General features: G+C 40.9%; 1 protein-coding gene across 1 annotated transcript in view; it reads right to left on the bottom strand.

The window, feature by feature from the left end:
* IMPG1 (interphotoreceptor matrix proteoglycan 1) overlaps positions 1-23904 on the bottom strand; it is a 78689-nt gene that overhangs the window by 35140 nt on the left and 19645 nt on the right. Inside the window, exons 3-8 of the mRNA XM_058176111.1 lie at positions 16429-16595; positions 16144-16172; positions 12772-12866; positions 11211-11257; positions 9417-9563; positions 1978-2036 (exon numbers count right to left, since the gene is read on the bottom strand). Of these exons, the coding sequence (XP_058032094.1) occupies positions 1978-2036; positions 9417-9563; positions 11211-11257; positions 12772-12866; positions 16144-16172; positions 16429-16595 (544 nt within the window). The remainder of the gene's footprint in view (positions 1-1977; positions 2037-9416; positions 9564-11210; positions 11258-12771; positions 12867-16143; positions 16173-16428; positions 16596-23904) is intronic.

Genomic DNA, 23904 nt, shown 5'->3' with positions numbered 1-23904 from the left:
AGGGAATGACAAGGATGGAAAGAGGTGTACTGAAGTGGCTTGACTGTACAGAAACAAAGAGCAAGAAACAAATTGGATGTCTGGCATCCAAATAGCAAAACACACATATATGATGGAAGAGTGACTGGACTGAGAAAGAGTGGAAGATGGAGAAAGTTGTTGGAAGAACTTAATGAAAAGAAGTGAGAAATTTAAGAAGCAAAGGGCAATATGAATTGTGTGCGTGGACATGGAGGAATCAAAAATGTTTGGCAAGAATATAAGGTATGGAGAGATATAATGAATGAATTTAGTTAATAAATTTAACTACATTTCATTTTTCATCTTCATGTTTTTAGTAGCTATCGTTACTATTATTATTATTGCTTTGTTACCGCTTACTATTTCTTACCCCTTTTCTTTGCCCTGCATAACATTGCTTACTCTGAGAAGTGAAATTTGTGATGGGCATGTGTGTTGATCTTAAGTTGTGTGGTTGCTGCAAAAATTATTTACTGTAAGAAGATCCTAGCTCAGGGGTGTCAAACTCAATTTCATTGAGGGCCACATCAGGGTTGTGTTTGATGCTGGGGGCTGGGATGGGTGTGGCCAGGGTAGGCATTGCCAGCTCAGCATCACTCGTGTTGGGATGCCTGTGGTGGCCTGAATGCTCTGCCAGTGAAAACAGGCTCCCGAGCTCCATTTTCAGCAGCAACGGCCTCCTGCAACCTTCTGCAAGCAAAAATGGAGCTCAGGAGAGCTGCCCATGACCCTGATGCGCTCTATTTTTGGCTGTGATGGCATCCTGCAACCCTCTGCCAGCAAAAACGGAACTCGGGAGGGCCGCACATGACCCTCCCAAACTCCATTTCACTGGCATAGATACTGCGGGCTGGTCCTTCACTGTTTCCAGGTCGGCTCCACAGGCCAGATCTAAGAACCCTGTGGGCCGGAGGTGGCCCATGGGCCTTACGTTTAACACCCCTGTCCTATGATGGCAAGGGTCAATTAAGATGTCAACTTTGGTAGATCGATCTGAGAGATATGAACCTCAGTGACTGCCAATGAATGTTAGATGATAGTATCAGCCTGATGTTGAAGAAAGGTCAGTTTAGGGAAAGTTGTGGCGGCATATTATTTTTCCAGATCATTCTCCTCTGCTGCTCACTTCACTTCACACTTCCTCTGTACTGGAATCACACATTTTTCATTTAAATTATATATTACTTAAAAGGTATTGCTACTAGTCTCTTTTCTAAATTATTTCTAGCCTGTCTTTTAAATAATATCACTTTTCCCCAGTCAAGCATAGTTATTTATTCCTTAGAAATTAAGAATTATATTCATAGAAATTTGGGGATTGAAGCCTTGCAAACTTCAGTTTTGAAATTAGAGATCTCAAACTACTTGCTGTATTAAAACCTACAAGTATTAATGGAAGGCAATGAAGAAAGTTGTATCAAGATTAACTTATATAACCAATCCTACAATAGTGGGGAAAAATATGCAGGTTTTTAAGTTAAATTATAGTTGCATCATCTTTTGAAACAGCTTATGGTCCCAGAACCTTATCAATTTCTTCAGTCTAAAAGACTGAAAATCTGCAAATCATAAACTCATTTAGAAATATTTTCAGTTAAATTACTACAACTACCAATGATAATATCATCAGAGGTTCCTCAAAGGCTTAAAAGGAAAGGCAGTTCAGCCAACTCCTGACGACTTCTTCTAACAAAAGAAAGTGAAAAAGTGTAACGAAGTAGGCAAGGGCCTCTATGCAATTAAGTTTTCATTTAATCACAGAATTCCTGGGGAATTTGGACCATTCACTATTTTTCAGCCCACATTACTTCCTAGGATTGCTATAGAAACAAAATGAGGAGAAATCCTCACGTGCATCACCTTGAGATCTCACAGAAAAGGCAGGATATCATACAGTAAATAAATAACAACAACAACTGCCTTGTTACTTTAAAAGCAAAAAGCAGTAACACTTACCTAAATCCCAAGACGCGAATTTCTTTGAAACCTGCAAGTTTTTCGAATATCTTCTGCATCTATAAGAGAGAAAAGAAAAGAAAAAAACTGAACATAATTATATGTTCATTCCTCAGTCAGAGGAATTAACAAATATTATCTAAAATGTTTATTTAGTATTTACTCCCAGCAGACCCTGTTCTAATATTTGTAAAACACAACTCTGGAATTTTAAAAGAACATTACAGAACTTGTTTCTGTTCTATAATTAATAGGGTGCCAATATCTATAAAACATACCGATCTGGGACTTTTTTTTAATGATATATGACCATATGCAATTAAATCATGTAAAGTTTATATCATTGTATTTTCTAGAACAGCCTTCCCTAACTTGAGACCCTCCAAGGTGCTCTGTACTACAGTTCCCATTGTCCCCCAACAGTTTGACCAAGAGTAGCATGAAGAAAGCATCCCTTGACTCTATCTGAAGGAATGCATAAGGGACAAATCTACAACTGGCTGTCCCATTGATTAATGCTTCACTCTGCAGACATACTTTCAAGAGAAATGAAATTACATATAATGTCAGTCCAATTGTATTTAGGCTCAAACTGTAAAGATTTAGTCAATCTCTTTCCATTTATGACTTTGTTGCTGGCAGTCCTTATGATTTATATTGATATATTGACCATCATTTGTGTTGTAAATGTTGTACCTTGATGAATGTATCTTTTCTTTTATGTACACTGAGAGCATATGCACCAAGACAAATTCCTTGTGTGTCCAATCACATTTGGCCAATAAAAAAAAAATCTATTCTATTCTATTCTATTCTATTCTATTCTATTCTATTCTATTCTATTCTATTCTATTCTATTCTATTCTATTATTTGTCTGAAATCTCATTTTAAAATGGAAAAGTGACAACTCATAGCATGATAGTGGAGAAATAGATTGTTAATTCTGAAGCTTAGTATGCAGCAAAATAAGGGAAAGGATTTTCTCCACTGTACACTTTGCAGGGAAACATCACATTTCAGAAGAAAATGTTAAATTCTTTCAAAGCTACTTAAAGGAGCCTTACATTTGAAACTGATCTGGTAATTCAAAAGGCAAAAAGAATGATCTGCCGATTTATTTATTAATGTTTCTTATTTTGTACAAGTCACTCAAGGCAGCATTCATAATACCATTTCTTTTTATTTTCCCCAGAACAACAACCCCATTAGGTAGCTTGGGATGAGAATGACTGGCTCAAGGTCACCCAGCTGGTTTTCATATCTAAGCTGGGACTAGAACTCACAGTCTCCTGGTTTCTAGGACAGCACCTTAGCTACCACACCAAACTGTCTCTCACCAATATCCTTTTTCACAGTGCTGTACCGATCTCTGCCTAATGTTTAGCTAAGCAAGCTTTGATTCATTACTTGCTGACTCTCAAGGATTTAACGAAGCATCAGTTAATCTTTGATAATGATATACACTTGCTATCTTCACTCTAGCTTAGAGGAAGGAGAATAATGGCTGGAGAATGATCAGAGAAAATGCAAGAGAAAATTGGGTTTTCTGACTCATCAGTAGTTAATTGCATTCAACAGCTGTACTTAAATTGACCATCAGGTTTATTGTTTCAATAGACTTATTATAGAGAATTGTCAGATTAATTCCTGATTAGGGGTCAAATAATTTTTCTTAAGTGCGGGTAGGTTTAATGTGCTCTGCTGACTGGCTAGATCTGCATTCTGTTATAGAGATATTGGCAGCATGTGTTATTTTGGTGGAGAAACAGATGTCATGCCTATCTGAGAATATTACAAGGGATGGAGAGCAGGACAGTAATACAGTATTTCTGTAGAAGCAGAAATCTGTATGTTATGATATGCAGTGAAGGGTCTATATTCTAAATTTTTTTCTGTTTAAGATTCTGTCAAAAAAAATAATATCTGCATTTGTTTTCATTTCCAAACTTGTGCAACCTATGGATCTTTCACAAGCAACTTCCCATAGATCCCCCATTTTTACAAAAATTCTTTGATGCCAGTAAATTTTATTTTGTTATGAACATTTAAAACAGACATTTCCCCCAAATAAGCCATTTTGTAACATAACTATCTTTTTTCATATGCAACTTTCCAAAATATGCATTTTTTAAAATAAAAAAGTATATCTCACAAATGTTATCTTGCTTTTATCAGATTTTTTATGGACAAGGGGAAGACGAATTCCATGCAGAGGTCTCAAACTGGCGGCCTGCGGGCTGTATGCATCACATGCAAACCACGCCCACCCTGGCTCCGCAAAGGCAAAAAACCGTTGTGATATGTCACGATACGTCATGTGATGTGATCGAGTTTGACACCTGTATATTAATGGAACTATCCATTCAGAAGGAGTCTATTTTGGTAGACCTTGTAAATATACCCTTCTGTAGAGTTCTGTGGTGTATTTCTCCATCACCTTCCCCTCTAATAGATCTGTTATGTTCTCATAATATATAAAAAGATCTGAAGCTTGAAGTCTTTTCTTAGGTGTGCATATTTTTCACAGTTGGAAAATGGGAATATTATAAATAAGCAACATGTAATCATTAAGGAATAAACAATGCTGTCTTGCTTTCACATATCATTATCTAAATGTTAGTTTTGATTGGGTAGATTTTCTGTGAAACGGTTGCATCAATATCATTTTATTTCTTATGAAAGCTATCCCTATGGAAGAATGTGGCAGGTAAAATCCCCTATACTAAAATATATTGCAGCATGATGCAGTAACATCTGTTATTACCCTGATCTAACTAAACTTAAACTAGCACACCAATAGGAAATTATCTATTGATACATCATTTATTCCCCATGAGGTATTCAAATTTCCTCGCTTCCTTTCATATTCATGTCCACTAAAAATTCACATCTGTGCAGATTTTCATAACATGTGGCTCAGTCAGTGAGGCAGATATACTGACAGAGCTGAACAACTTCTCATCCTAAAATAGACTGCAGTATTGGTCTACCATAGGTAGCTAATGCAGGGGCGGGTTTTAAAACCCGTTGCTACCGGTTTGTTTGGGGGCGCTTGCGCTCGCACGCAACCCTTCTGCTCATGTACAGAAGCTTCTATGCATGCGCAGAAGTGTTCGGGCGGGAGGACAGAGCCTCCCACTGCTGCTACCGTGGCAAACCAGTAGCAACCCAATACTGAGCTAATGGTCTTTATTTCATTTTGTTTCCCTCCCTGAATGAGGAATAAGGAAAGGGCAGGTAATAAAGGGAATATACAAACTAAAATCCTACTAGTATAGAAATAGCCTGGCTTCAGGGATTCCTGCCTTAGTAAGCTTCTATACAGGTAACTGCATAGCTTTTTACCAGGTTCGCCTGGTTCACCAGTTGCGCCCCTTCCTTGACCGGGATGCCTTATGCACGGTCACTCACGCTCTAGTCACCTCTCGTCTGGATTATTGCAATGCTCTCTACATGGGGCTACCCCTGAAGTGCACTCGGAGGCTTCAGTTAGTCCAGAATGCAGCTGCGCGGGTGATTGAGGGAGTCACATGTTGCTCCCGGGTAACACCGCTCCTGCGCAGTTTGCACTGGCTACCTGTGGTCTTTCGGGTGCGCTTCAAGGTGTTGGTTACCACCTTTAAAGCGCTCCATGGCTTAGGGCCCGGGTACTTATGGGACCGCCTGCTGTTACCCTATGCCTCCCACCGACCCGTATGCTCACACAGAGAGGGTCTTCTCAGGGTGCCGTCCGCCAAGCAATGTCGGCTGGCGGCCCCCAGGGGAAAGGCCTTCTCTGTAGGAGCACCTACCCTCTGGAACGAACTTCCCCCTGGTTTGCGTCAACTACCTGACCTTCGGACCTTTCGCTGTGAATTGAAAACGTACTTGTTTATTCAAGCGGGACTGGCTTAATTCTTAATTTTTTAATTTTTTAATTTTTTGAATTTTAATAATTTTAAATCGGGGTATTCTGTTTTATTGGGTCAAATTTGACGGTTTTTAAATTTTTCGGCCATTATAGAATATGTTATTTTAATTTGTTGTTTTAAAATTGTATATTGTATTGTTTTAATCTGGCTGTACACCGCCCTGAGTCCTTCAGGAGAAGGGCGGTATAAAAATCTAAATAATAAATAAATAAATAAAATAAATAAATAAATAAATAAAGTTGTACATGGAATTGCTCTTGAATAAAGTCTTTTAGTATAAATGGCTAGAATTGGAGCTGCTGATTGTTATGGTTTTATCCTAGTATTTTATAACCTTCACCAGTCCAGAGTTGGCTTCTAAGTCCAGTTCTAAATACTAATGTCAATCTATAAGTCCCTTCACAATGTTAGAAAAAAAATTATTTTTTAAGATATTCCACCTCATCCTTGAGATGATCTCCGATACTTGGCTCTAAATACAAGCAGGGCAAGTGGCTACCTAGTAGACCTTTTCTATATCTTTCTAGCAGCTATTATTGAAATTTTTGACAGAAGATTTTAATGTGAAATGGCTGTAGTTTACCTTGTATAACTCACTGATATTATCCATTACTTAAAATATGATAAAGTGTTCACATTACAGGCTAATTATTTTATCAGGATAAAGTATTCTGTAGCTGTAGCACTTTATGCAATAACGAAATATCCACAATATTTGAATTGATGCATCTTTTATTCTTCAAATTGCTTTGCAGTTTTTTTAAACAGACTGTAATAATAATATTAAAATCATATAACAACAGTTACTGTTCATATGTTTAATTAATATTTAATTTAAGCATTACCAACTTTTCAAGTTTAGAAAATGCTAGGAGAGGCTGATTTACAAAATGGGGACATATTTCCAAGAATGCTACTAGCCACTTTCTAAAGCCAACACAATCAGCATGATGTGCCTTTATTATTTTGGCCCCTTTTTCTGGTCAGGGAGAACATTTCTAATCCAAGCACTGAACAATTAGACCTGACCATAATTTTTATTATCTAGGTAGGGACATTTATGGAGCCCTTTCATAGCCCTGAGATATTATGGGAAATGAAAAGGATCCTAATTGTTAAAATATACTAACTCCAGCAATTAGCTTGCTAATCTTAGCCCTTCCCTGTGCTATAAATATGGGACTAACTCCATTTTGTGAGCAGGGATAAAGTTGGGTGAAGTAGTCTCACCCTTGTGATACTAGCCTGTCCAGAGAATGTGGAGAATTATCTGCTACTCAATTACATATATGAGCAAGCATCCATAAGAAGGCAATGTTCAGTGGAAATGAATCTATAGTCTATCTCTGTTTATGTGCAGATATATCTTTATTCTAGTGCACAAATAAAATTCTATTACTATTTCCTTGTAAAACGAAGCATCTATCCTTACTGATCATTACATATGGTAACAATCTGACAGTGGCTAGAAAGTTTTAAGAGTCAGTTTGAAGGATTAAACAGAGAGGAGAGTCTGAGTTACCAAAATTTACTTCTCCTTATTCCAGTAAGATTTAAGCACATAACTTTAATAAGTGAGATTTAAAAGTGCTTAATTGTGAATAGATTATATTATTTTTAAAAAAGACACCCCCCCCATACCGAAATAGCACAGTGTAGGGAATTGCTTGGAATTTAAAGAAAACTAAAGTCTAATAAATAAGGGATATGGTGGCTCAGGGGCTAGGACGTTGAGCTTGTTGATCGAAAGGTCGGCAGCTCGGCGGTTCGAATCCCTAGTGCTGCCGTGTAACGGGGTGAGCTCCCGTTACTTGTCCCAGCTTCTGCCAATCTAGCAGTTTCGAAAGCATGTAAAAATGCAAGTAGAAAAAATAGGGATCACCTTAGGTGGGAAGGTAACAGCGTTCTGTGTGCCTTTGGCGTTGAGTCATGCCGGCCACATGACCATGGAGACATCTTCGGATAGCGCTGGCTCTTCGGCTTTGAAATGGAGATGAGCACTGCCCACTAGAGTCAGCAACGACTAGCACGTATGTGCGAGGGGAACCTTTACCTTTAAAGTCTAAAATATAATTTCACTTTTCTATCTTAATAAAATGCAAAAAGTCCTCATTTAGCTTATCATAATCAAGACCGGTAGCTCTGTTATTAAACAAAGTGGTAGCTAAATGGGAAATCATATGACTTCACTTGTGCTTTCTCTTTTCCTACTTTTCCTACTTCCCTGATCTTTGGAATGCTGACTGAAATTGACAAGACTAATCAGTTTCATCTCTCCAGATTTTGTATCCTCCCTAATCACTCTTTGGCCCTTTGGAATGGTCACCCAGTTGCTGGAATCAAGAATGGAATTAATGGTTATATTTACATAAAGGGAGGGATTACAAGAGAGTAAACAGGCACATAATGTGAAATACAACTAAAAGCAATGTGGTGGCACCAGCAGCTGTGAGTGGCTATGCAAATAGCTGGGTGTATTCTCCATTGTATACCTGCTTACTCTCTTCTAACTGCTTCCTCTCCAATCTTCCACTCTGGGTGGGGATGGGGAGAAGAAAAATGGGTCAGGCATAGGAAAGATTGCCAAGAGAAATTGTTCCTTCCCCCTCACAGAATGGAGAGATTGGAAAGGAAAGGAAATTGTTCCTTCCCCCTCAAAGAATGGAGAGATTGGAAAGGAAAGGATTTCAAGTCAATAAGCAACCATACATTGGGGAATAAATTATGATATTTTGGTAATGCACTTGCAGCTGCCAGTTCTACCATGCATTCCTTCTGATGCATATTTCACATTGGGCATGTGCTTACTCTCTTGTAATCCCTTTCTGTCCTCTCTGCAAGGTGGGAGGTAGGAAAAACAACAGGTCAAGCATAGGCCAATGCACACTCACTGTACTAATCACATAACTGTGGGATGCTGCAGACGTCATAAACGCAGGCATTAGTTGTAAAGTTATTTTTTCAGCACCATCATAATGTTGAACGATCATTGAATGAGGCAGCCAGTAAACAAGGACGACCTATACCAGGGGTGTCAAACTCAATTTCATTGAGGGCTGCATCAGAGTTGTGTTTGACCTTGGGGGACCGGGGTGGGCATGGCCAGGGTGGATGCGGCCAGCTTGATGTCACTCATGTCGGGGGCTCCTGTGGTGGGCCAAGCGCTCTGCCAACAAAAATGGGTTCCTGAGCTCTGTTTTCGGCTGTGACAGCCTCCTGCAACCCTCTGCCAGCAAAAATGGAGCGGCCCTCCTGAGCTCTATTTCTGCTGGCAGAGGCACCGCGGGATGGTCCTTCACTGTTTCCAGGGGGGCCCCACGGGCCAGATCTAAGCACCCCATGGGCCGGATCTGATCCCTGGACCTTGAGTTTGACATCTCTGACCTATACATTTAACTACGGCCTGCAAACCAGAAATATATTTTCTATGTCTTCAATAACCACAATATGTACTCTATAAGATGTTTTCTTTAAAAACAAACAAACAAAGGAAGGATAGCTTCTATTACTATTGAGGAGTACTTTACCTGGAGCTGATATTTTGCTGCTAGTTTCTGATACACAGGAGAACTCGGGTTATTCAGGTCTGGTATATATTCCTGGTTGCTGAGAGTGACACTGAACTCCACCGTTTGCTCCACAGGCAGCTTGGAAATGATGTTTGGAGTTTCTGGCTTTAACTCCCAAGAGAAGAAAAGAGGAACTTCAGACACCCCAGAATACAGATTTACACTAATATGAAACTCATCCTCCGAGTGTCTTAAGGCATGATGCGCACAATCAAAGGAGGTCTTAGCTTGAGGAACCCTCAGGTTCAGAAGGGAGGGAAGGTGGAAGAAAAGGAGGGAAGGCAACAAAACATCATATATTTAAAAAAAATAATCAAGGAAGTTGGGGAAATAAAACAGGAAATGTTGAAAAAGGGCACAGCTTGGTGCTCCTATCTTAAGAAGAAGCTGTTCACGCCGCTTGTATTGTTGCCGCTTTCACTATAGCTACTTCGCATGTAAATTCTTTGTGTGTACTTCTTTATACTTTGTGATTATGTTGCATTGCACCACCTTAATAGCGATTAAAGTCCCAGATATCTACAAGGCACTAGGATACAGATAGCTGTTTTAGGATTTTGGAGATTACCTCTCATGATGTTCATGGTTTTAGTACACACTCTAACAATAGTATTTAATATATAGCCCCATAGCACTTTTCAGCACTCTCTGGGTGGTTTAGAGCGGGGGTCTCCAACCTTGGCAACTTTAAGACTTGTGGACTTCAACTCCCAGAATTCTAGGAGTTGAAGTCCACAAGTCTTAAAGTTACCAAGGTTGAAGATCCCTGCCATAGGAGAAGAAATATAGCACTAAAGCTAGAGAAGAAAGACTATGGAAATGCTTAGTTGGTTTGTAGGAGAATTAGATGCGAGATCTTTCAATTCTACTATGTATATATATATATATATATATATATATATATATATATATATATATATATATATATATATTCCTTATATATAATGATGAAAAATGCTTTATTTGGACATTGGTGCAGTTCTTCAATGTCTGTCTGTTTCTCAAGCATAGGCAAGCAACATCATTCACGATTAGCTGAGAGGAGAGACCCTAATCAATATGTCCATTTTAAGTGAAGGGAGGAAAGGAAAAATAAGTACTGATGATGAACTAAAGCAGGGGTCTCCAAACTTGGTAACTTTAAGACTTGCGGACTTCAACTCCCAGAATTCTAGGAGTTGAAGTCCACAAGTCTTAAAGTTACCAAGGTTGAAGATCCCTGCCATAGGAGAAGAAATATAGCACTAAAGCTAGAGAAGAAAGACTATGGAAATGCTTAGTTGGTTTGTAGGAGAATTAGATGCGAGATCTTTCAATTCTACTATGTAGGAAAAAAGTGAGTATATATATATATATTCCTTATATATAATGATGAAAAAATGCTTTATTTGGACATTGGTGCAGTTCTTCAATGTCTGTCTGTTTCTCAAGCATAGGCAAGCAACATCATTCACGATTAGCTGAGAGGAGAGACCCTAATCAATATGTCCATTTTAAGTGAAGGGAGGAAAGGAAAAATAAGTACTGATGATGAACTAGATCAGGGGTCTCCAAACTTGGTAACTTTAAGACTTGCGGACTTCAATTCCCAGAATTCCTCAGCTAGCAGGCTAAGGAATTCTGGGAACTGAAGTCCACAAGTCTTAAAATTACCAAGTTTGGTGACTTCTTAGCTAGACCGCCGTGTGAATGCCTGGGTTGGGAAAATGAAGTGTGATCATTTTAGTAGAGAGAATGCTATTGACTCCTCACCTTTCCTGGCGTTTTGGTGTCATTGACAATCTCATTCACAAGGGTATCTGTAGAGATCATTGGGAAGCAGAAATAAAAAAGGATTAAGGAAGTCTACCAAAGAGTGGCTTTCTACTCAGTATTATGAGAATTCAGAGCAAAAATAATACAATTGAGTTGTTTCCTTTTGAAAATAAGCTACAAACCATCACATAAATTCCCGTCTTGTGCTACATATTATTCTAGTATCTGTATTTGTGAAAAAGCTGTAATCCCACTGAATTTAATGAGACATCACTACATAAATGTGCCTAGGATTAAATGTTAAGAGCTAAACTGTATGTCGGGGTGTCAAACTTGCATCGTCACAGCAGCGTCACATGACGTATCACGACTTTTCCCGCCTTCGCTAAACTGGGCGTGGACCAGGGTGCTATTCAGCAGGTTCTCACAGTTTCTGGAGAAATGGTAGTGGAAATTTTGAATAGTTCGGAGAACCGGCAAATACCACCTCTGGCTGGCCCCAGAGTGGGGTGGGAATGGAGATTTTGCAATATCCTTCCCCCAAGAGTGGGGAGGGAATGGGGATTTTGCAGTATCCTTCCCCTGCCACGCCCACCAAGCCACTCCCACAGAACAGGTAGTAAAAAAAATTGAATTCCACCACTCGCATGGGTGTGGCCAGCATGTGACGCATCTGGCCCATGGGCAGCGAGTTTGACAGCCCTGCTGTCATATACTGTAATTAAGATTTTTTTTTATGAAGGAAAGAAGCTGACTTAGTACTGCAAAGTTCTGCTGAACTCTGGAATTTGCTGTTGCCCAGATTCTAGAGAAAAATGAGCAATTTTCAGAAATAAAGCCTTCTAAGGAAAAAAAATCACAGCTTTTTAGGCAATTACTAACTACATCAGTAGTGTCACAATTTCAGATACATTTTCTGTGGGTATGGGGAAGAATATTTAATCAACCCATTCAGCTATTCATTTTTATAGCAACTAATGAAAACCAACCTCTATTAACTTGTTATCTAATTCTATGCAAAAAATATTTCTTTGTTGCCAATTTATTTTTTAATAGCTTCTCCAGGTTTTCTTCCCCAAGGAAGCATGATAAATATCGGTTAAAATGTTGCAGCTCAAGTGTTAAAATATTTCTCAAACCGAGTTTGAAGCCATTCCATTACATTTCACTTACACTATTTACTGCATTTCCAAATTCCGAATTAGGTACTCAAACAATAAGAGGCTTGAACGAATGTAATGTAAACTGGTAGACATCAGTGGTGGGTTGCTACTGGTTCTCCCCGGTTCGGGAGAGCCAGTAGTGGAAATCTTGATATGAGAGCTAACTGGTTCGCTCCTAACATCAGTTGGGCCCTCCCGCCTGACCCCGCACTATACCTACCTTTATTCCTTTGTTTTTAGCTCAGCTGTAAGGCATGGCAGAGTGGATTGCCATGCCTCAACTGTTCTTTTACTCAATGTGCTTGCACAAAACGCATCTTTGGCGCGATCACGTGCAAAGCCCGTGCGAGATGCGAACTGGTGGTAAAACTGGTTAGAACCCACCATTGATAGACACATATGGTATGCATGCTTAGTTTTACCTGTAGCAACAGAAGGTGGTTCTTCAGGTTTTTTGCCACTGGATTTTTCTGGAGAAATGTCCTCTTTTCTGGTGGAAAAAAAGTAATAAGCAAAACTATAAATTAGGCTATGAAAATGAGAGGAGCAGGCATCCATTTCTTTCCAATTTAGACATTAAAGCCACATTCTGTCTAAATACATGCTTTTACAAATTAAAAATAAAGAATCACAGCAAAATAGGCGCACATTGTATTTTCTATCATTTAGCTCTCCAATATGCTCCTGGTGCTCCTGATAAATGAAACCTGCCAAGAAAACACTGTCTGGCATAAATCCTTATGGCAACTCTCATCAAATGAGCAGCAAATATTCATCAAAAATGTATTTATCATTATCGATAAAGAAAATTAAGCTCTGGCAGTGCATCTTTAGTAAAAACTCTGAGTAAGGAGAGCTTTTCCCAAAGAAGAAACGATATACCTCAATTATTTGGGCACCAGCTATTTGTTTCTATTAATCATATCCTAATCCATAGAGTTCACTGATTTCTATTGCCTAATTAGTACTAGGAGGCGTGATGGCTCAGCGTTTAAAGACAGGAAAACTGACAGCAGGGTTTGAGACCGGAGCACTGCATGACAGGGTGAGCTCCTGTTACTTGCACCAGCTCCAGTCCATTTTGGAGTACAAATGTTACACAAGAAGAAACTTTTTTACTGAAAAATACTGGAACACTTGATCCAGATTATAAAAATCCAGATGACTTCAAGGAGGCAGGAAAAGACAAGGAACAATCTAACTCTCTGCTACCATCCAATAATCTGCAAGATATTTGTAGCCCACATCTGATAGAGCTCCTTAGGTCAGGTAAGGAAACTAGTTCGTTAAAAAACGCACAAGTGCGAATATATAATATATAGATTGCCTCAGAACAAGTATTATAACTGGACATCTTGAAAATGTAGATAAAACCAGAATGTTTTATTGCTTTGTATTTAAATAAACTGTACGTCAAAAATGGGTATGAAATCAGAAGATGGCAATTAGAAAAAAAATTAAACCCTTAAGTTTACATTGTTCAGTTATTTTGCATCATATGAAAGTGATTCAGTTTCCACTAGTAAACTAATCAATAGTGCAGTAGTGAAGAATCAGACTTCTTTCACAAATGGCAGCCTTGGGGGACCCATACTGGGTGGACATATCACTCTAGATGCGTTCATCTCAGATATCAGGAGGGGTCTGATAGCACCTTTTCTGACAATTAAAAGGCCTCTGCTTTCATGAGCTGCAATGCTCTTCATCAGAAGCACAGAATAACCAGGCTGATGTAAAATTTAAATTGGGGTAAGGAAGGAAGACAATTGCAGGGAGTTAGATTACAAATACCTTATCAATTAACTATAAGGTAAAGGTAAAGGTTCCCCTCCCACATATGTGCTAGTTATTCCAGACTCTAGGGGATGGTGCTCATCTCCGTTTCAAAGCGAAGAGCCAGTGCTGTCCGAAGATGTTTCTGTGGTCATGTGGCCGGCATGACTAAATGCCAAAGGTGCCCAGAATGCTGTTATCTTCCCACCAAAGTGGTCCCTGTTTTTCTACTTGTATTTTTTACATGCTTTCAAATTGCTAAGTTGGCAGAAGCTGGGACAAGTAACAGGAGCTCAATTCATTATGCAATACTAGGGATTCGAACCACTAAATTGCCGACCTCTCGATCAACAAGCTCAGCATCTTAGCCTCTGAGCCACCCACTACAATTAACTATAATAACATATTAAAAACCTTTTGAGTCCATTGAGATTGCATGAAAAGTTACTATATATGACTTCAGCAATTTCTCAGTCATTGGTAAAATTTAAGTCCCATCCCCCTACAATCAATTTGACTTCCACTATAAAATATCCCAGGAATATGAAAAACTCTGACATTTTTTCTTTGTTTTGAGTCTTGTGGTCAAGTCTGTCAACATTATTTTTTTAAAAAAACATGTTTTCCTATTTATCCCATGTATAATCCAGAGGGACATTAGTAGCAGATGGTGGCATGTATCACATTAGGAGAAGAACACCTAATCTTGTGTGTGTAAATGTTAGGGCTTATGGTGGTGCTCTTGGGGAAGATGTGGGGGCAAGGCAGAAATAGGGATTTGTTGCAGGACCTGGTCCCCATGTTAGCATCATTGGCCTGTTGTATCTTGTTGCTTATGAAAATCCACTTCAAGCTGTATACAGGTATCAGCCTGCTATCCAGTGTCTGAAAAAATGCAGTGTCATTGAACTTTATAGGCTATCACATATTAATAATGAACTACTAGACTCCTGATTTTTTTTTTAGCCCCATAGAGTAACATATCTCTCTTCCTACGTCATTTCAGACATGGAAACTTCATCCTTCATCTTGCATGGCATGGGTTCTATACAAAGGCACATCATCTAAACAACTCCTCTTGTCTTAGAGCAAAATATTTTCTTTGAAATGCTAGACTTTCAGATTTGTGAGATTTTGTTAATGTAACCTTATAATAAAATAACTATTAGCTCATCTGGTCATACTTTCCATCCAGTCTAGGTTGCAAGACTGACATCAATCTTGCAAGTCTGAAAGTCACCCCCATTCACTTTATAGCCTAAGAAATTAGGGAGGGTACCTTCTTTTGATCCACCCACAATCTTTCCCCTTGCTAAAAAGTCTTTAATCTGACCATTCCCTTGGTCTCTTTCTCTGTTTTCCAAAGATTATTTCTATTTCTCTTATGCACTGAGGTTAAGGGGTTGAGTCAACAGGAATAAACTTCGGTGGAGGGGGCAGTGGAGGATAGAGGGGGCCTAGCAGGCTCTGGTCCATGGGCTGCGAAGAATTGGACATGATTTAGTGACTGAACAATTAAGGGGAAGATCTCCAGATAGAAGCAACTGCTGAAAGACAGAGGATGTCAGTGAGAACTACAAGGTTACTACATCAAGACAGGAGACACAGATAAGGATGTGGACCTCAGGGGTTTTGGAGAGGAGAGATTTAAGATTTCCAGTCTTTCATCTTATGGGCTCAGTCATGCTACTGCAATTTTTTTAAGTGCTTGTATCTTAAAACTTGATACACAATTTTGTGCAAAATTTTGCATAGGTTGATCAGATATGAGATTGATTACTTCAAATGTTTTTGCAAACTGGAGAGAATTGTAGAGTAAATTCTTCATGAATGATCCTGATTCATTGATAGGCAGGAACATCACTCATGAATGAGAGGCAATGATAATTTTCTTCATTCTTCTTGACTGTCATAGACTAGTTTTAAACATATTGACTAAGCACATATTTACTTTTACACATATATATGTGAAGTCTTCTGTTTTGATTACTTACCTATCCTGGAATGTTCTATGTTTTACTCGCTGCAAAAAAAAAAAAGAAAGAAAGAAAGAAAGAAAGAAAGAAAGAAAGAAAGAAAGAAAGAAAGAAAGAAAGAAAGAAGAGAATTGAATTATTTAGGAACTAATTAACCAACAATTGGAAAATAACAATCTATTATCATGTCAGGCATGATTCAATTATTAGTTCAAGTCCTTATTTTCTTGCTCTGTTAATATTTCTATGCAAGTATATTCTAAATATAATTCTACATGGTTCAAAGCAAATTTTAAGTCTTACCCTTTGAATTATCTCCAGGTGTTCTTGGGAATTACTAAAATTTTTCCCAATGTCAAATATATAGAAAGTTTCTCTCTGACAAGCTGTCACCCAGTTCTGATATTCGGTTGTACCTGGAATCCGATCCAAAAAGATCTGGAAAGCCTCCCATACTGCTTCCTGGCAAACTGAAGGAATACGGTAAGAATACAAGCACTTTACAGAAAGTCTTTCACCAAATTTGATCACAGTCATGCAAGTGTTCCCTTCAATATCTATCTTAGGTCACATGATCATTCTTTTCTTTATGTCATTATCAGAAAAAAAAGCAACTTTATATTTCATATTGATAGAACATTGAATAATAAGCAGAATCTTTCATTATTGTCCCAGGTAACAGGACTTATCATAAGGTAAAGGTAAAGTTTCCCTCGCACATATGTGCTAGTTCTTCCTGACTCTAGGGAGCGGTGCTCATCTCTGTTTCAAAGCCGAAGAGCCAGCGCTGTCCAAAGATGTCTCAGTGATCATGTGGCCAGCATGACTAAATGCCAAAGGTGCACGGAACACTGTTACCTTCCCACCAAAGTGGTCCCTATTTTTCTACTTGCATTTTTTATGTGCTTTTGAACTGCTAGTTTGGCAGAAGCTGGGACAAGTAACGGGAGCTCACCCCGTTACACGGCACTAGGGATTCAAACTGCTGAACTCCTGACCTTTTGATCAACAAGCTCAGTGTCTTAGCCACTGAGCCTCCACATCCCTCATATATCATAGATACACGGCAAAGTGATTTGCTTCAGTGGAGTTGTTTGCATTGCAGAGACAGCAGGATTTACTTTGCTGAAAGAAAGCAGCCACACAATTTGTTTCAATGCAGCAATCCAGTTGTCCTTAAATTGTTTTGTGCCAGGATTGAGAGAAAAGTCCTCAGGACTGGCCAAAGGGGTTCAGATTCAATGGCCTCTAAATGTTCTGACCTGGCTCCAAACATGACAAGCACACTGCTTTTTTCCCCCCTTTTAACATTCCCTTTATTACGAGCGCCGGCAACTCCGGCAAAAAGTCTGTCTCTCACACATAGCAAACTAACAAAGTCTCTAAGTGCCTGTGGAAATCAAAGCTCGCTCCCTTTCCCCCTTTAATGGCTCCAATCCACCAGGAATCTCTCTCTTTCACCACACTCGTAATGGAAGTCCTGGGAGGTGCATTAGCTCTTTTTGCCAGCGGTGGAGACACATGCACACGCACTGAAGGCACACCCGATTCTCAGTGCCACAGATTCCAAGAAAGAATTCCGATACAGTTCCAGGATTCAGAAGTTCAGACTATCAGTGGCTGACTGATAGGGAGATGAATAGTTATCTGCCACACCTGTTCGTCTCCACCCCCTGTCTTTTATCCCCAGAGCTAGGGTGGGGCTTAGCTAGCTCTTCCATCCCAAGGACCAGCCCATAGTTTTCCCCTCTCCTCTCCTCTGCCTTCTGCACATCCACGCGTCAGGCATGGGACCCAGCTGTTCCTCCTCTTCCACATCAGCCGCCTCTGGACTTGGGGGCTGTTGACTCTCTATCTGGAGGTTGATTTATGGCCCAGGCTCTGCCTCTGCCTCTGCCTCTATCTCTGACAGCTCCATCTCCTCTTCCCCTTTGGAGCTCTCAGATTGACTTGATGCTGGCCCTGACTCCCACTTTGCCTCCTCATCTGATTTGGCTGCTAGAGAGGCCGGTGGCCGGCAACACTAAATTGCCTGCAATATGTGCTAGTCGTTCCTGACTCTAGGGGGCGGTGCTCATCTCTGTTTCAAAGCCAAAGAGCCAGCGCTGTCCAAAGATGTCTCAGTGATCATGTGGTCAGCATGACTAAATGCCAAAGGTGCACGGAACACTGTTACCTTCCCACCAAAGTGGTCCCTATTTTTCTACTTGCATTTTTATGTGCTTTTGAACTGCTAGGTTGGCAGAAGCTGCGACAAGTAACGGGACCTCACCCCGTTACGCGGCACTAGGGATTCAAACTGCTGAACTCCTGACCTTTCGATCGACAAGCTCAGTGTCTTAGCCACTGAGCCTCCACGTCCCTCATATATCATAGATACACGCAAAGTGATTTGCTTCAATGGAGTTGTTTGCATTGCAGAGACGGCAGGATTTACTTTGCTGAAGGAAAACAGCCACACAATTTGTTTCAATGCAGCAATCCAGTTATCCTTAAACTGTTTTGTGCCAGGATTGAGAGAACAGTCCTCAGGACTGGCCAAAGGGGTTCAGATTCAATGGCCTCTAAATGTTCTGACCTGGCTCCAAACATGACAAGCACACTGCTTTTTTCCCCCCTTTTAACATTCCCTTTATTACGAGCGCCGGCAACTCTGGCAAAAAGTCTGTCTCTCACACACAGCAGACTAACAAAGTCTCTAAGTGCCTGTGGAAATCAAAGCTCGCTCCCTTTCCCCCTTTAATGGCTCCAATCCACCAGGAGTCTCTTTGTTTCACCACACTCGTAATGGAAGTCCTGGGAGGTACATTAGCTCTTTTTGCCAGCGGTGGAGACATGCACACACATGCACACACACACTGAAGGCACGCCCGATTCTCAGTGCCACAGATTCTAAGAAAGAATTCTGATACAGTTCCAGGATTCAGAAGTTCAGACTATCAGTGCCTGACTGACAGGGAGTTGAATAGTTATCTGCCACACCTATTCGTCTCCGCCCCTTGGGCATGGAATAACGAAGGGAGGCGGAGGAGGCGGCAAGCGGAAAGAGGCTGCTGGCCATGCCTGACCCCAGCAGTTCTATCCTCGCCTTCCTCGGGCCGCCTGGTGAGGCTCCTCGCCTCCCCATGTCGGACATGCGTGGTGGCAGTGACAGCCATCGAGAAACAGGTGAGGAGGCGGCAAGCGGGAAAGTGGCTGCTGGCCGTGCCCGACCCCAGCAGTTCTATCCTCGCCTTCCTCGGGCCGCCTGGTGAGGCTCCTCGCGCCTCCACCCCTTGGGCATGGAATAACGAAGGAGGGGCGGAGGAGGCGGTGAGCGGGAAAGAGGCTGCTGGCCATGCCTGACCCCAGCAGTTCTATCCTCGCCTTCCTCGGGCCGCCTGGCGAGGCTCCTCGTGCCTCCCCATGTCGGACATGCGTGGTGGCAGTGACAGCCATCGAGAAACAGGTGAGGAGGCGGCAAGCGGGAAAGTGGCTGCTGGCCGTGCCCGACCCCAGCAGTTCTATCCTCGCCTTCCTCGGGCCGCCTCTGGACCTGAGGGCTGTTGACTCTTCACCAGGGGTTGATGTATGGCCCAGGCTCTGCCTCTGCCTCTATCTCTGACAGCTCCATCTCCTCTTCCCCTTTGGAGCTCTCAGATTGACTTGATGCTGGCCCTGACTCCCACTCTGCCTCCTCATCTGATTTGGCTGCTAGAGAGGCCGGTGGCCGGCAACACTAAATTGCCTGCAATATGTGCTAGAGCTATTCTTCCTGGGAGATGCTGATGGTCAACCTTGAAGATAGCACTTAGCAATAGCACTTAGATTTATATGCTGCTTCACCATGCTTTACAGCCCTCTCTAAGTGGTTTACAGAGTCAGCATATTGCCTCAACAATCTGGGTCCTCATTTTACTGACCTTGGAAGGATGGAAGCCTGAGTCAAACTTGAGTCGGTGAAACCTGAACTGCCAAACTGCTGGCAGCTGGTGATCAGCAGAAGGAGCCTGCAGTACTGCATTCTAACCACTGCACCACCATGACCCATGCTTCAGGCAGACTGATTTCAGCCCACACTACGGACAACCCAGTAGGATTTCCCAACCTTGGGTTGAGAATCTTGTTGGCAAACACAGGGGAAAGAGGTTGGAAGGAGCTCCAAAGGAGAACCTAGTGAAAACAACATGGTTGTTTTGCTTCACTGTCAGAAAGGAAAGCAACACTGTCAAGAAGGGAAAGTTCTTGAGGCAACTTTTTGGAAGGGCATTTTTACACTTCAACAAAATGAAAAATTCTTCACGACGGACGTTTCAGTCCAAGCAAGAGTTCACTTGCTTTCATTCTAATCAAACACCCAATCAGAGGTGACTTATTTCACCAGAAGATCAATACTTTGGATCTCATTTTGATCAAGTCTTTCAATATTACCTCGGAAGAATAAGATTTTCATCTTCATTCTGATTAAAGAAATGCTTCATTTTTACCTTCAAAGAGAAGTTTTATTTTCATTTTGAACACATACTTCATTTTTAGCCTAAATGTGTGTGTGTGTATTTGTATGAGGGGGGAGGGCTATTATACCAGGGGAGGGAAAACTCTTATTTCATTTGATTGAAAAACTTTATTATTTATTTATTTTATTTATTTTATTTTATTTTATTTATTTGTCGTAACAATATATACAAGCATTGCATAAAGGGTTATATAATATATGAACGTATATATGAGGAGAAACGAGGTACTATAAACATATATATACATAGGGGAAGAAACAATAGGACAGGAACGGTAGGCACGTTTGTGCTCTTATGCACGCCCCTTAGAGTCCTCTTAGGAAAGTGGTGAGGCCAACCGTGGACAGTTTTTGAGTAAAGCCTTTGGGGTTATAAGAAGAAACCACAGAGTCAGGTAATGCATTCCAAGCATATACAATTCTGTTACAGAAATCGTGTTTTCTGCAATCTAAACTGGAGCGGTTGACATTGAGTTTAAATCTGTTGGTAGCTCTTGTGATATTGTTATTGAAACTAAAAAAGTCATTGAAAAAAGTTAAAAAAGTCATTATTCACCCAGATAAAGTAATATTTTATGTCAGTGTTGGTAACCTACATTTTCCAAATAGCAGAAGAAAATGTTAATATTAAATAACAAAATGGCCTTTGGTAATGGAATGATTGAAATTTAACTTATTTTTGTCATGCAATTGAAATGCTAGACAGTGAAATGTTAGCAAAGGCTTCTAACTAGGATTCTGGTGGCAGGGATGAACATAGCTTGCTTTCCAAAACACTTCCAAGTTTTAATTTCTAAAAATATGCCTTGGGCAGTTTACAGTATATCCTTTTACAGCAGCTCTGATATAGATATGGAAAAATAATTAAACTTGGAGGACTCTTTGCCTCACTGCCTCTCTTCCTGTGTATGAAAAAGGGAGATTCTTGTAAAGCCACAAATAAATAAACAAACAAATAATAAATAAATAAATAAATATCAAAATTAGCAGGCCATCCCAAACTAAATACATATAATTATCACAAATGTTCGAAGGTGATGGAACTATTTCTTAGATTTTTGTGTTTTATAATAACAGGAATAGAAATGAGTACCAATAGCATTTTTGCAGTTTTTTTTTTAAGAAAAACTTTAAAATGTTTATATAACTAACAATTAGAACAACTCCGCCCAACATACATATGTGAACAAACAGCGGAGGAGGCGGCAAGCGGAAAGTGGCTGCTGGCCGTGCCCGACCCCAGCAGTTCTAGCCTCGCCTTCCTCGGGCCGCCTGGTGAGGCTCCTCGCCTCCACCCCTTGGGCATGGAATAACGAAGGAGGGGCGGAGGAGGCGGCGGCAAGCGGAAAGAGGCTGCTGGCCGTGCCCGACCCCAGCAGTTCTAGCCTCGCCTCCTCGGGCCGCCTGGTGAGGCTCCTCATGCCTCCACCCCTTGGGCATGGAATAACGAAGGAGGGGCGGAGGAGGCGGCGGCAAGCGGAAAGTGGCTGCTGGCGTGCCTGACCCCAGCAGTTCTAGCCTCGCCTCCTCGGGCCGCCTGGTGAGGCTCCTCGCGCCCACCCCTTGGGCATGGAATAACGAAGGAGTTTCAAGTTCATACCAAATACAAAACAAAGCCAAGATCAGGGTGTCCAAACCTGGTCTCTTTAAGACTTGTGGACTTCAATTCCCAGAGTTCCTCAGCCAGCTTTGCTGGCTGAGGACTCTGGGAGTTGAAGTCCACAAGTCTTAAAGAGACCAAGTTTGACACCTAACAAAATGAATGAATATGAAACATTTTCCCCTTAAATGAAGATGATATCCACATATTGTAAACTGCACACTTCCTCGCTGTCTGAAATCAAGTCTGCTTTTCCAAAGGCAGACCTTTCTGCTAAAAGGAGAAATATGTTTCTGTAATTACATCTCTTGTGACAGAATTCAACCAGCGTTTTCAAGATTTTCTGTCATTGAAAAACAAATCAAGCTGTTCTCGACCCCTTCCTGGTGGATGCAGAAGAAGTGGAGGAGAGTCTGCAGTTAGAACTGATTGAAATGCAATGTGATGATTCTCTGAAGAGTCAACATCAGCTTCTCTCCTCCTGACTTCTATCAGAGTTTGGATCATGCCAAGTTTCCTCTGATGAGACGCCATAAAAAGAATGATGAGCCTGTTCGGCTCAACATACATATGTGAACAAACATTTTCTCTGTTAAATCAGAACAAAAGCAGACTGAGATCCAGAATGACTGATAGCCATCTCTGTGAAGTCCTTCGTGTCTCAACCACCAAACTTTCTCCTGACATCCCAGCCATCCTTCAATCCAAAGGACAGCATCACTGCTCCCACTGAGAGCAATGTTCTTCACATTATAGGCGAGTTAGAAATACACACAGTAATCACGTGTCAATATGTCACCTCTTGTGTGTGGCCGGGCCACACATGAATTTACTAGGCTTATATACTGTTTGTTGTCCAGCCGCATGCCTTTCTGAATAATTATATTTAAAAATATTACATTAAAATCAACATAACACAAACACACACGTACACAAACATAGAGATACACATGCACATATATATAACTCACACATATAGTATACTTAAGCCTAAACTGTGCATAGGGACTACCCAGACGGCTGAAAAAAGTGATTTCTGACAGGTTCTCACACTTTTGACTGGTCCTCACACCTACAACTATCTTTACATTTTGCACCCTATCTTGTAACCGTGGTGAAGAGAAGCAGTTGTGAAATGAGTGATATGGTTGTTAAAAATGCTGCAATGGGCATAAATGTGAGGATGGTCATAAGTGTGAGGACTGGTCAAAATTACTTTTTTTAGCCCTCTGAGTAGTTTCTATGCCCATAGCCACATCCACTCAGTCACATGAGTAGTTAGCCACGCCCACCAGTCACATGACCACCAAGCCACACCCCAAAATAAGCCACGCCCAAAGAACTGGTTCAAAAAAATTTCACCCCCCCCCCCCGGTGGCCCGGGCCTTTGCTTATTTTTCTGTATTTGGCCCTCACTCAAAAAACTTTGGACACCCCTGACTTAGACTTATATGCTGCTTCACCGTGCTTTACAGCCCTCTCTAAGTGGTTTACAGAGTCAGCATATTGCTCCCAAAAATATGAGTCCTAATTTTACAGACCTCAGAAGGATGGAAGGCTGAGTCAACCTTGAGCTGGTGAGATCTGAACTGCCAAATTGCTGGCAGCTGGTGATCAGCAGAAGGAGCCTGCAGTACTGCATTCTAACCACTGCACCACCATGACCCATGCTTCAGGCAGACTG

The sequence above is a fragment of the Ahaetulla prasina genome, chromosome 1 (assembly GCF_028640845.1).
Source record: "Ahaetulla prasina isolate Xishuangbanna chromosome 1, ASM2864084v1, whole genome shotgun sequence".
Lineage (NCBI taxonomy): Eukaryota > Metazoa > Chordata > Lepidosauria > Squamata > Colubridae > Ahaetulla > Ahaetulla prasina.
This window is presented reverse-complemented; position numbering and strand designations above follow the sequence as displayed.